The 13,451-nt window shown below is 36.4% G+C and overlaps 1 protein-coding gene across 1 annotated transcript; it reads right to left on the reverse strand.

The window, feature by feature from the left end:
* Positions 1-10,607: 10,607 nt before the first annotated feature.
* LOC101557688 (olfactory receptor 1P1-like) lies at positions 10,608-11,564 on the reverse strand. The gene has a single exon (XM_004605248.2). It carries the CDS (start codon positions 11,559-11,561, stop codon positions 10,608-10,610), a length of 954 nt encoding a protein of 317 aa, XP_004605305.2. The 5' UTR covers positions 11,562-11,564.
* Between the last annotated feature and the right edge of the window lie 1,887 nt (positions 11,565-13,451).

The following is a 13,451-nucleotide window of genomic DNA, read 5'->3' on the forward strand; positions in this document are numbered from 1 at the left end:
ATCACTTTATTTTTATATAGTCACAGGATTTTTTTCTTTGCATTTTTTAAAATTTTTTATTAGTGAATCACCATGAGGTATAGTTACAAACTTATGAACTTTCCTGTTTGCATTTCAGTCATACACTGATCATTTACCCATCCCTCCACCAGTGCCCATTCTCCTCCACCAATGTGCCCAGTATCCCTCCTACTACCACCACCCCATCCCCCACTACCTCACTCTGCCTCTGCGGCAGGGCATTCCCTTTTGTTCTCTCTCCTTTTGGGTGTTGTAGTTTGCAAGAGAGGTATTGAGTGGCCTTCATGTTCGTTCTTTGGTCTACTTTCAGCACGCATCTCTCAACCCAAATGGGACCTCCCAATACACTCTACTTGGTGTTCCCTTCTCTATCTCAGCTGCCTTTTCACCCAGCATGTGAGGCCAGTTTTCAAGCTGAGTCACAGGATGTTGTTAACCAAACCTAGATGGGAATTTTTGAACCTGAACAGTTTTTTCTATAGTTTTGTTTAAAATTTAGTTTAACATAGCTACAATTATGCATTAATTAATTTCTTCCTATTTAAATACTTGGAATCCTTTACATTATTTTTAATATTTAGAAAAAAATCAATAATAAGACATCTAAAATATTTTAACACTTTTATTACTTTATAATATGTATGTTCCTAAGTATTATTACTTACAAATGGGTGTTATAAATTATTATTTAATTAGTTTCTGTAGATATAATTAAGGTGTTTTAATTTTTTTTAATTTTAAACTCAGAATGAATTGCTACATGTCACACACAGGGCAAATAATCAGATGACATGAACTGATGTATGGAGATAGAGTTATGTGGATAGGAACTAGGCAGAATAATTCCATCTCTCTCTTCCATTCTGTGGGTTATGCTGAAGTAACTTTCCTGTGTTACTTTTAACATTGTATCATGACTTGCTGCTTTAGTGTCCTTTACTGCCAATATGGTCAATTGTATGACTTTTATTTCCTATTTCTTCCTGTAATTTTAGGTAAGGTGTTAGCTAGAAATTATAGTGGATACCATCTTTGATTAACTACAAGGAGCTGAACAGATAGTTCAACAGGCTGGAGTATGGAGAAGGCCTTGCATGCAGAAGGCCATGGATTGATTCTCAGCACCACATGGTCTCTCTAGTACCATAGGGTGAGGTCCTGGTTGCTCCCATCACCACCAGCGTCACGCAGCACAGCATCAGCATGCCCAAGTATCAAACCTTCAGGCCCACACAGTCAGGCAGAATATTGCTGCACGTGGCCTCCACATCTCCTGTCACTGGCTGGAGACCACCAAAAAGGTTTTATACTATTCTTTAGGATATTAACATAAATAACTATATATTTTATTAAATTATACATTTTATTAAATGATTTTATACATCAAAATTACTTATATAGAATTTTTGTGCTTCTTAAGTTGATGTTACGGTGACTTAAATGAACTGCTTTTTTTTAATAAATTTATTTATTTTTAATTAATGAATCACCATGAGGGTACAGTTACGGATTTATACACATCTGTGCTTATGCTTCCCCCATACAAAGTTCGGGAACCCATCCCTTCACCAGTGCCCATACTCCACCACCAGTAAACCTAGCATCCCTCCCATCCTCCCCAATCCCATCTCCCCCCGCCCCACCCTGTCACTGTGGCAGGGCATTCCCTTCTGTTCTCTCCCTCTAATTAGCTATTGTGGTTTGCAATAAAGGTGTTGAGTGGCCACTGTGCTCAGTCTCTAGCCCTCATTCAGCCCGCAACTCCCTTCTCCCACATGGCCTTCGACTACATTATAGTTGGTGATCCCTTCTCTGAGTTGCCCTTTCCCCAGAATGTGAGGCCAGCCTCCTAGCCATGGAGTCAACCTCCTGGTAGTTGTTTCTACAGTTCTTGGGTGTTAGTCTCCCACTCTGTTATTCTATATGTCATAGATGAGTGCAATCTTTCTATGTCTGTCTCTCTCTTTCTGACTCATTTCACTTAGCATGAAACTTTTAAATGAACTGCTTTTTATGTAGACTGTGCTTCAGGGTATACCTTATTGGTATAGTACTTTTAATGTATAATATATATACATGTGCTTTAAATATGTATTGTAATTTTAAACGTAATTCTAAATTTGCTAAGCTTGTTCGATAATATGTTGTCTATGCTCATTATCAATATATGATTCCAATATTCACTTTTTAAGTATCTTTGTCTGAAAGTCATATCAAAATGGATTGAAGGCCTCAATATCAGACCTGAATCCATAAGGTACATGGAGGAAAATGTAGGCAGAACTACCCATGTCATATTTTATATGCTAAAAATAGTAACAACAAGTCTCACAATGGCGATGTTACTGGTGCCCACTAGAGCAAATCAATGAACAACGGGATGACAGTGCTACAGATATTCCATGAGCATTGAGGATTTAGATAGTAACCAAGTGACTACTCACGAGATCATTTGTATCCATCAGTTCTTCATGTAATCAGACCTTTGGCTTTCATCAATGTACTCCACTGTAACTGAGAGTTCTCCCTTTACTATATGGGTTTTTCTTTTTATTAAGTTTTTTTTTGTTTGTTTTCTGTTTGTGTGTGTGTGCACATGCATGAGTTGTGTGTGTGTGTGTGTGTACTTATTCTTTATTTCACTTGGCATTGTTTAAGGTTTGCTCTTGCACTCCGCACTCAGAGATCACTCCTGGCATGGCTCAGGGAAACATTTGGGGTGCTGGAATCAAACTGGGCCAGTTATGTGCAAAGCAAGCACCTTACCTGATACTCTGTCTCTCCAGCCCCAAGAATTTTTCTTCTACACAAATATTATATGGGTATATGTAGACACCCAGTATAATGAGTATATAAGCCACGCACTACTGCAGCCAAGTGTGACCAAGTAACCAATTCTGGCCAATAGAAATTGTATTTGTACTCAACTTTTATTTATAAATGAAAGGACTACATGAAACTCTTTCAGATTTTTTCCTTACTGAAAAAGGTTGTATTTTCAAGTAGACCTCTCTGCCTTCCTAACATTTTAAATCAAATACCTGCTGGCAGAAGTTTAGCAACAATCTTGGAACATTGCATGAAAACAGACTTTGGGATTGGCAGAAAATAGAAAGAAATGACTTCAATTTTTGATGATTGTGTTGGCAATATATCAAACTTGGCCTACTTGTATATGAAAAAAAGTTCAATTTTAATTTTTATTGGGGCATAATTAGCATATATTACAGATGTACAACATAATGATTGATTTGATATTTGTAAATTACAAAGTTACCACAAAATCTATTTCCCTTTAATTTTTGGCTATTTTTAAAACTATAATATCATTGCTTATGGATAGATTACATCTTGTAGATTACATTTTGTGACATATACTTTAGAACAGAAATCCATGCCTTTTTATTTCTTTCTCCTATTCACCCAACCCCCACGCACCACCCTCTGGTAACTACCAATTTATTTTCTATATCTAGTCTCACATTCCATCAACATTGATGTAAATGTCAAGTATTCATTCTTTTTAATGACTGATAGCATGTGTATATGCATACATATGCATATATATTCACAATGCCCACTTAGATCATCTACGTCTCTCAGTTATTATAAATAATGCTTCAATGAACAAAGAGTGCAAGCATCTTTTCAGAGAAGTATTTTTGCTTTCTTTGTATAAATATCCAAAAGTAGAACTGCTAGATAATATGATAATTATAGTTTCCATTTCTGAGTGACTTCTGTACTGTTTTCTTTCATGGATATAGCAATGTACATTCCTACCATTGATGTATGAGCATTTCCTTTTCTCTACATATTTGCCAGCACTAGAATGCAAAAAAGGTGATACATAGTTGAAATTATTATTTGTGTGTCATTAATAATTTTTATATTGAGAATCTTTTCTTGGGCATGTCGGTCATCTGTCTTCAGAAGATATCTTTTCAGATCCTTTGCCCATCTTTTAAATTTTTTTTTACTGAATCACTGTAAGTTAGACCCTTACAAAGCTGTTCATGATTGGATTTCAGTCATACAGTGTTCCAATACCCATACCTCCACCAGTGTACATTTCCCAGCCCCAGTGTCCCCAGGTTCCCTCCCATCACCCCACCTCCACCCCCTGCCTGCCTCTATGGCAGGCTCTTTTCTTCTCTCTCTCTCTCTCCTCTCTCTCTTCCCATCTTTTAATCAGATTATTTGTACTTTGTTATTGAGGGGTTCTTTTTTTAATATTCAGATAACAAACCCCTGTTGAATGTATCATTTGCTTATATACTCTCTAATTCAGTAAGTTGAACTTTTATTTGTTGTTTGCCTTTACTGTGAAATTTTTGGTTGATGTTATCCTATTCCTTTTGTTGTTTGTTTCTCTTGCTTTGGGAGTTACATCTAAGTTTTGTAATACTGCCAAAATTTTCTAAGCTTTCCAGAAGTGAACTTTTCTCTATAAATGCTGTTTTTCCAATACCATTTATTGAATATATATTTCCCCATTGTATGCTTTTTCCATCTTTGTCATGAATGTATTAGACAATTATGCAAGTATTTATTTCCTGGTTCTTTGCTTTGTTTCATTGATCTATATCTATGTTTTCAAGTCAATGCACTCATTTTATGTTTCTATACAAATCTGTAGAACCTGAACATTTGAACAGTATCAGTTTTTCCAGCCCAGGAGCATGAACTATCTTTCTATTTTTTGTTTATTTCATTATTGCTATATTTTTCAGAGTTCAAGCCATTGATCCTTTGGTTCAATTTGTTCATATTTTTCCATGGTTAAATTTATTCCTGAATTTATTTGGTCTATACTTATGATGAAATTCCAATGTGTTTGTTTCCTTCTCTCCCTAAATTTTCACCTAATAAAATGTAATTTAATTAATTTATTAGTTCTAACAGCTTATTCTTAGAGTGTTTTTAAGGTTCTTTATGTAGAATTATGTCATCTGCAAATAGTTACTTTTTTTATAACCCTTTCCGATTTCAATATATTTTATGTCATTTGTCTTTCCCAAATGCTTTGTTTAGGATTTACAGCAGCATCTTATTCTGAATTGTAGATTAAAAATGTTCAGCTTTTTGGGGCTGGAGTGATAGCACAGCGGGTAGAGCATTAGCCTTGCACACATCCGACCCGGGTTCAAATCTCTTTTTTTTTTTAAATTTTTTAAATTTTATTGAATCACCATGAGATAGTTACAAGCTTTCATTTTTTTAATTTTTAAAAATATTTTAAAAAATTTTTTAATTAGTGAGTCACAGTGAGGGTGTAGTTACAGATTCAAACATTTCATGCTTGTTTTTCCCTCATGCATTGTTCGGGTGCCCATTCCTTCACCAGTGTCCATTCTCCACCACCAATGAAACCAGTATCCCTCCCACCCCCAATCCAATACCCCCACCCCAGCCAGCCTCTGTGGCAGGGCATTCCAATTTATTCTCTCTCTCTCCTTTTGGGTGTTGTAGTCTCTAATAGGGGTATTGAGTGGCCATCATGTTAGGTCACTTGTCCACTTTCAGCACACATATCCCTTACCACGCGGGATTTCCAATCACAATTTACTTGGTGTTCCCTTCTCCATTTGGTATGACTTTCCCCCAGCGTGTGAGGCCAACTTCCAAGCTATGGAGTCAACCTCCTGGTATTATATACTACTATTCTTGGGTATTAGTCTCCTACACTGTTATTTTATATTCCACAGATGAGCGCAATCTTTCTATGTCTGTACCTCTCTTTCTGGCTCATTTCACTTAGCATGATACTTTCCATGTTGATCCACTGATATGCAAAGTTCATGATTTCATCTTTTCTAACAGCTGCATAGTATTCCATTGTATAGATGTACCAAAGTTCCTTTAACCAGTCATCTGTTCTTGGGCACTTGGGTTTTTTCCAGGTTCTGGCTATTGTAAACAGTGCCGAGATGAACATATAAGTGCAGATGTCATTTCGACTATACTTTTTTGTTTCTCCAGGGTATATTCCCAGAAGTGGTATTGCTGGATCAAATGGAAGCTCAATTTCTAATTTTTTGAGAAGCGTCCATATTGTTTTCCAAAGGGGCTGGACCAGTCGGCATTCCCACCAGCAGTGCAGAAGGGTCCCTTTCTCCCCACATCCTCTCCAACAGCGATTGCTTTTGTTCTTTTGGATGTGTAACATTCTTTGTGGTATGAGGTGGTATCTCATGATTGTTTTGATCTGCATCTCCCTGATGATTAGTGATGCTGAGCATTTTTTATGTACCTTTTAGCCATTCATATCTCTTCCTTGAAAAAGTTTCTGTTCATTTCTTCGGCCCATTTTCTGATGGGGTTTGATGTTTTCTTCTTGTAGAGTTCAACCAGTGCTTTATATACCATTGATATCAACCCTTTATCAGATGGGTATTGGGTGAATATCCTTTACCATTCTGTAGGATTGCCTTTGTATTTTGGTCACTGTGTCTTTTGCCGTGCAGAAGCTTCTTAGTTTAATATAGTCCCATTTGTTTATCTCTGTTTTTACTAGATTGCTTAGTTCCATGTCATCTTTGAAGATACCTTTAGCTTCAATATCGTGAAGGGTTTTGCCGACCTTGTCTTTGTTGCACCTTATGGATTGTGGTCTGATGTTTAGGTCTTTAATACATTCTGATCTGATTTTTGTGCATGGTGTCAGGTCAAGGTCTAAGCCCATTCTTTTGCATGTGGTTGTCCAGTTATGCCAGCACCATCTGTTGAAGAGGCTTTCCTTGCTCCAATTCACATTTCTTGCCCCCTTATCAAATATTAAGTGATCATAGATTTGGGGTTATGTGTAGGGATATTCCACTCTGTTCCATTGGTCTGCGGGTCTGCCTTTATTCCAGTACCATCCTGTTTTAATTGTTACCGCGTTGTAGTAAATTTTAAGGTGGGGGAGGGTGATGCCTCCCATCATCTTTTCCCCAAGAATTGTTTTGGTTATCCGTGGGCGTTTATTGTTCCATATGAATGTCAAGATTGCTTGATACATTTCTTTGAAGAATGTCATGGGTATCCTTATAGGGATCGCGTTAAATCTGTATAGTGTTTTGGGGAGTATTGCCATTTTGACAATGTTGATTCTCCCTATCCATGAGCAGCGGATATGTTTCCATTTCCTCATGTCCTCTCTTATTTCATGGAGTAGCGTTTTATAGTTTTCTTTGTAGAGATCCTTTACTACTTTAGTTAAGCTGATTCTGAGGCATTTGATTTTCTGGGGCACGAATGTGAACGGGATTGCTCTTTTCATGTCCCTTTCCTCTGTCTCATTGTTTGCATATAGGAAGGCCATGGCTTTTTGCGTATAGATTTTATAGCCTGCGACTTTACTGTACAGGTCAATTGTTTATAAGAGTTTCTTAGTAGAGCTTTTAGGCTTCTCTAGATATAGTATCATATTGTCTGCGAATAGTGAGAGTTTGACTTCTTCCTTTCCTATCTGAAAGCTCTTAATATCTTTTTCTTGCCTAATGGCTATTGCTAGTACTTCCAGTACTATATTGAAGAGAAGTGGTGAGAGTGGGCATCCTTGTCTTGTCTCCGATCGTAGAGGAAAGGCCCTTAGTTTTTCCTCATTGTTGATAATGCTTGCCATAGGTTCGTGGTAGATTGCTTTGACTATCTTGAGGAAAGTTCCGCTAAAACCCATTTTGGTGAGAGTTTTCAACATGAATGGATGTTGGATCTTGTCAAATGCTTTCTCTGCATCTATTGATATGATCATATGGTTTTTATCTTTACTTTTTTTGATATGATGGATTATGTGGATTGATTTCCGAATGTTAAACCATCTTTGCATCCCCGGGATGAATCTCATTTGATCATGGTGTATGATCCTTTTGATGAGTTGTTGGATTCTATTTGCTAGTATTTTGTTGAGGATCTTTGCATTGGTGTTCATCAGGGATATTGGTCTATAGTTTACTTTGTTAGTGGTGTCTTTGTTTGCTTTTGGTTTTAGGGAGATATGTGCCTTATAAGAACTGTTCGGGAGGGTTCCTGTCTTTTCAATTTCCTGGAAAAGCTTGAGGAGAACTGGCAACAAGTCTTCTCTAAATGTTTGGAACAACTTGCCAGTGAATCCGTCCCGACCTGGGCTTTTGTTTTTGGGGAGACTTTTGATTACAGTTTCTATTTCCTTGGTATTTATGGACCTATTCATGTACTTCAAGTCTGATTGGGTTACAATCATACAATGATCAAACACCCATCCCTCCACCAGTGTACATTCCCCACCACCAATACCCGGGTATACCCCCCCTTTCCCAACCGGGTTCAATTCTCAGCATCCCATATGGTCCCCCAAGCACCTCCAGGAGTAATTCCTGAGTGTAAAGCCAGGAGTAACCCTGTGCATAGCCAGGTGTGACCCAAAAAGAAAAAAATATGTTCAGCTTTTTACTGCTGAGCATAATATTAGCTATTAAGTGAAATATTAGGTCTCTACTATTATAAAGTTCATACTTTAAAACTCATTTTGTTGAATGTTTTTATCACACATGAATGCTGAATTTTGTCAAATCTTGCTTTTCCTACTTCTACTGAGATGCTTATATATGACTTTTATCCTTGTTTTTCTTGATGTGGTGTATCGTATGTTTTGCAAATGTTGAACCATCCTTATATCCCTAAATAAATTATGCTTAATCCTAGTGTTTGATTAATTTAATGTTTTGACTCAGTTGGTAAATATATTTTAGAATTTTGCTTTTTTTTTTTGGTGGTGGTGACAGTTTGTCAGATTCTTTCAGATGTCACCTAGTTTTAACATGGTGATAATATCCTCATAAAATAAATCTGGCAGCATTTCCTACTGTTGAAATTTTTTGTAGGTTTTGAGAAGGATAAAGTGATCTTTTTTTAATGTTTAATAAAATAGTCACAGGAAGACATCTTTTCATGAATTTTTGCCTTGTTTTTTTTAATTGATTGTTTAATCTCCTTACTGGTATTTGTTAAACTCTGATTTTATATTTAATCAAAATTCAGCCTGTCAACATGTATTTTTCTAGAAATTTTTCCAGTTGTAGGTTGTAAATTAGCTGGTATATTCACAGTAGTCCTTTGTGATCTTTTGCATTTATTTAATGTCAATTGTATTTTTCTCCTCATCAATATCTGATTTATTTTATTCTTTCCCTTTTATTGTTTCTGATTCAAAGCTTTGCCAGTTTTGTTTATCTTTTCAGAGAACCAATTTAACACCTCAGTGATCATTTTCTTCAGTCTGTTTAATCGTTATTAATTTGCCTCTGATCTTTATTATTACCTTCATGCCACTAAGTTTCAACTTCCTTTGGCTTTCTTTCCTAATTTCTCATGTGAAAGCAGGTATCCGGTCATTTTTCTTTTTCCTTGCAGTCTGCTTTATTGCTACAAACTTCTCTTACAGAACTGCTCTTTCTGTAACACATACATTTGGTAGGTCAAATTTCTATTTTCTTTTGTATCAAGAGTTTTATTTCCCCTTTGCTTTCTTCTTAAATATGTAATTTTTAAAAACTATAATTGGTTATAGTTGCTCTCCCATAATAGCATATTATAGCCATTTATCTCCCCCCACACCCCAACAAAAACAGTTGTATAGGCAGGACAAGTACCTTTAATTTCATTTCACAGAAGAAAAGCCATACCAAGAAAAGGGAGGTGTTTAGATTAGGATCTGGTACTCCTGATGACCAACTTAAAGTTCTTTCGTCATGAAGATGTTTGACAAATTTGCATCATTTCATTTTACTCAATCATGTTCATTCGATCTTAGTCTTGGCAAAAATTATAAAAATCATGAAATCATGAAATCATAAACTATAAAAATAAAAACTGTATTTTATAATTATTTTGATTCAGTTTTAGTTGAGTAAGGAGGTCTCAAGTTTCAACTGAAAGAACATAGAGAAGAGATAAAATTTCTTTACTGCAAATGTGAAAATCCATATTTATAATCAGACACAACTTAGGTAGAAAAGGAAAATTAGCTGAACACTACTTTTCATAATTTATAACTTAAAACTCATTTGTGATTTTACCATTTTTCGTTCACAAAAACAAATTTTAGTAAAAGCAATGTCATTTTCAGGGCTTATTTTTAGTTTCTAAAGATTTTTTTACTCATAACCTTGAAGTGATGCATGTTTTTATAAATTCCAACTTTGGGGAAAAGTATACCTATTTTATTTAAAGTTATAAACCTTTACCATCCATTGTTGATTTTACTTGTTAATACTTTGATAATTTTTCATCTTTCTATAAATTCACTAATCAATTATTCATAAAGTAAATAAAAAAGAAATGCACACTTTCAAATTTATGGTAAATGCATAAGATGTTTCTCCTTGCGAGAGGTTACTTTATAAGTCAAATGAATTACTAGATCAGCAGTTCTTAACAGAGAAACATTAGAGCATGATACAAAAATGTTGATTTTCTTTAAAATATCTAACACATAGTATGGATTCAGGCAGGGAATGGCAATAAGGTACACAAGAGATTCAGTGATGGGACTTTTGAGGTAGAACTTCCTCTAAATTCCTCCTTTGAGGACAGAGGGGATGCTTACAGGTTCTGCACAGAATTTACTTGCACCTCAGGATAAAGACTTTGCCCCTGAGAAGTCTCCCCAGGGCTCCCTTCATGTCCTTGTTTCTTAGGCTATAAATGAAGGGGTTCAACAAAGGAGTCACAACTGTGTACATGACTGCAGCTGCGGTGTTCTTTTCTACTGAGTTGGAGGTAGAGGATGAGGGACACAGATAAGCCCTGATCACTGTCCCAAAGAACAGAACAACAACAGCAAGGTGGGACCCACAGGTAGAGAAGGCTTTGCGCCTCCCCTGGGCAGAGGGCACCCTGAGGATGGCTGCAACAATGCGGATATAAGAGACCAGGATAAGTGTAAAGGGAATTAATATGGCTGTTCCTCCAAGAAAAAGCAACACAAGTTCATTGACCTGAGTGTCAGAACAAGCCACCTTCATCAGGGGACCCAAATCACAGTAGAAATCAAGAATTACTTTCTTGGAGCAGAATGAAAGTCTGCATGTGAGAAAGGTTTGGGTCATGGCTACCATATTAGTAAGGGTCCAGCAGGCAGTAATTAGGAGGGTGCAGCGCCGGGGGCTCATCATCATTGTGTAGTGAAGAGGGTGGCAGATGGCCACATAGCGGTCGTAAGCCATTGTGGCCAAAAGAAAGCTGTCCATGTCGCCAAAAGTCAAGAAGAAGTAAAGTTGGACCATGCATCCTGCATAGGAGATGGACCTAGTCTGAGTCTGGATGTTCAACAGGGCCTTGGGTACAGTGGTGGAAGTGAAGAGAATGTCTGCACATGAAAGGCTTGCAAGGAAGAAGTACATGGGCGTGTGAAGGTGTTTGTCTGTGACAATAGCCAGGACAATGAGCAGGTTGGCAGTCACAGTTACCAGATACATCCACAGGAACACCAGAAATAGGACACGTTGTTGCTCTGGCTTATCTGAGAGTCCCCAGAGAAGGAGCTCAAAGCTGTCGCTTTGGTTTCCTCCTGCCATGAGCCCAGAGGCAGTAAAACGGATCTTGTGAAGACTTACTCTGGCTCACTAAACATATTTCACTCTAAATGATTGATGCATATGTGCCATTCTCTGAATTCTAGAAAGGGAAAAGAATGATCTTAGTGTATTTGTATGATCATAGCCTAAATGCACTACTAACTGCAATATTCTGGGAAATGTGAGGTATAAAATTTACTTTAATTAAAATGATTTATTATTCTATACTTCCACCCTCCCTCCTATCCCAAATTTCTTTTTTCTAAGTCTTTCAGTTGCACTCTCAGGGGAATGACGGACTTTCATTCATTTATTCAAGTCCACAGATAAGTTCCAACTCAAAGTACAGCAGCCCTAGGCAACCCAAACATCGGGAAATTTTCTATTTAATATGACTTATATGACTTCCTTTATTAAAATTCAATAGAATTTTTGACATTTTCAAACCATTTGGCTGCCTTCAATATTCTCAGATGCCAGACTGTCCCTGTTCTGATCTATCAAGACAAAAATCTAATACTCTTCAAAAACTGTTGTTATCCATTCTTCCAAAAATCAATAATAAATATAACAAAAACCACAATTATTTAGTAAAATTATGTATTAATAACTCTCTTAGTTATCAGTAACCACGAGGAATAAATAATAATTTCTAGATGTCTAGTCTACAATATCTTAGTAACTGTCTTGAATACACACACACTTGAGAATACCGAGGAAGACTGCCATGGACTATAAATACTATTTAGGATCTTACCAGGAAAATCATATTGAGGAAAACTAAAAAGCTGGTAGTTAGATTCCTAAACAGGTTCAGAGATGGAGGAGGAAGAATTGGAGGATAATATAAAGATAGAAATGGAACTGAGGGTCAAATTGTTTGGAGTTGAAAGTAAAAATTCTGGAACGTTACTCAAAACAAGAGACACTAAAGTTCTGAGTAAAAAGTGATGTCAGTCCTTGAGTATGACTCATACATAAAACTCCTGTTTCTTTTTACTTTGCAGAACCAACTAAGGGTTACATATATTCAATTGGAGAAATAAAACATCTTTATCATTGAAAGAACTTAATAGGAAGTGTATCTAAGCTATCCTCATTAAGTCTTCTTTCAATCTTGCTAACTTATTTCCTGTTGTTATGTAAGAAATAGACATTATGTGAAAATTTTGTATTGAACACTTTCCCTCCTTTTATTATTACTTATTTAAAACATTTAATTTCAGGGATATAGTATAGCTTCAATATATCAGCAATCTCCAAGGAAAAATACTAAATATTTATATAAAATTAATATTCAAAATTTAATTGATATGAAAGTCCCTAAAATAGTAAAAAACCTTTCTATTAAACAGACATTGCTTATAATTTAGAAAATTAGTATACATTTTTTAAAACTAATGAGATTATTAGATCTTTAAAATAGGTATTAATGGGCTCATACCCCAGCTCCTGAAAGTCTGCTTGCTGCTCCACCCTCCCAAGGTGAGATTAACCTCAGGCTGAGATCACAAGCTCTACTCGAAATGGGTGGAAGATCCCCTCCATTCCGTCTAGGTGCAGTAGTTTCTGCACCAGCCTCCACCACAATAGGCCCACACCATAGCTCCTGAAGTAACAGATTTCAAACATATACTTCCTGTCAGCTAAGATGGACAGAGAGAAACAACAACTCCCAACTGAATCCCTCAGAGTCTTCCAGAGGATATGACTACAAATATTCACTCTAAACACAGCAAAAACACTTGAAAACCAATGGAAAAGATGCATAGAAACTCACTACACTCAATGAAAGGTACAACCAACACCAACCAGCTCTGAAAACCCTCAGAAAATTATGTTAATGACACCATGGTGAGGATATTTAGTGAGCTCAAATAAACAATGGCA

This window comes from Sorex araneus, chromosome 3 (genome assembly GCF_027595985.1).
Source record: "Sorex araneus isolate mSorAra2 chromosome 3, mSorAra2.pri, whole genome shotgun sequence".
Lineage (NCBI taxonomy): Eukaryota > Metazoa > Chordata > Mammalia > Eulipotyphla > Soricidae > Sorex > Sorex araneus.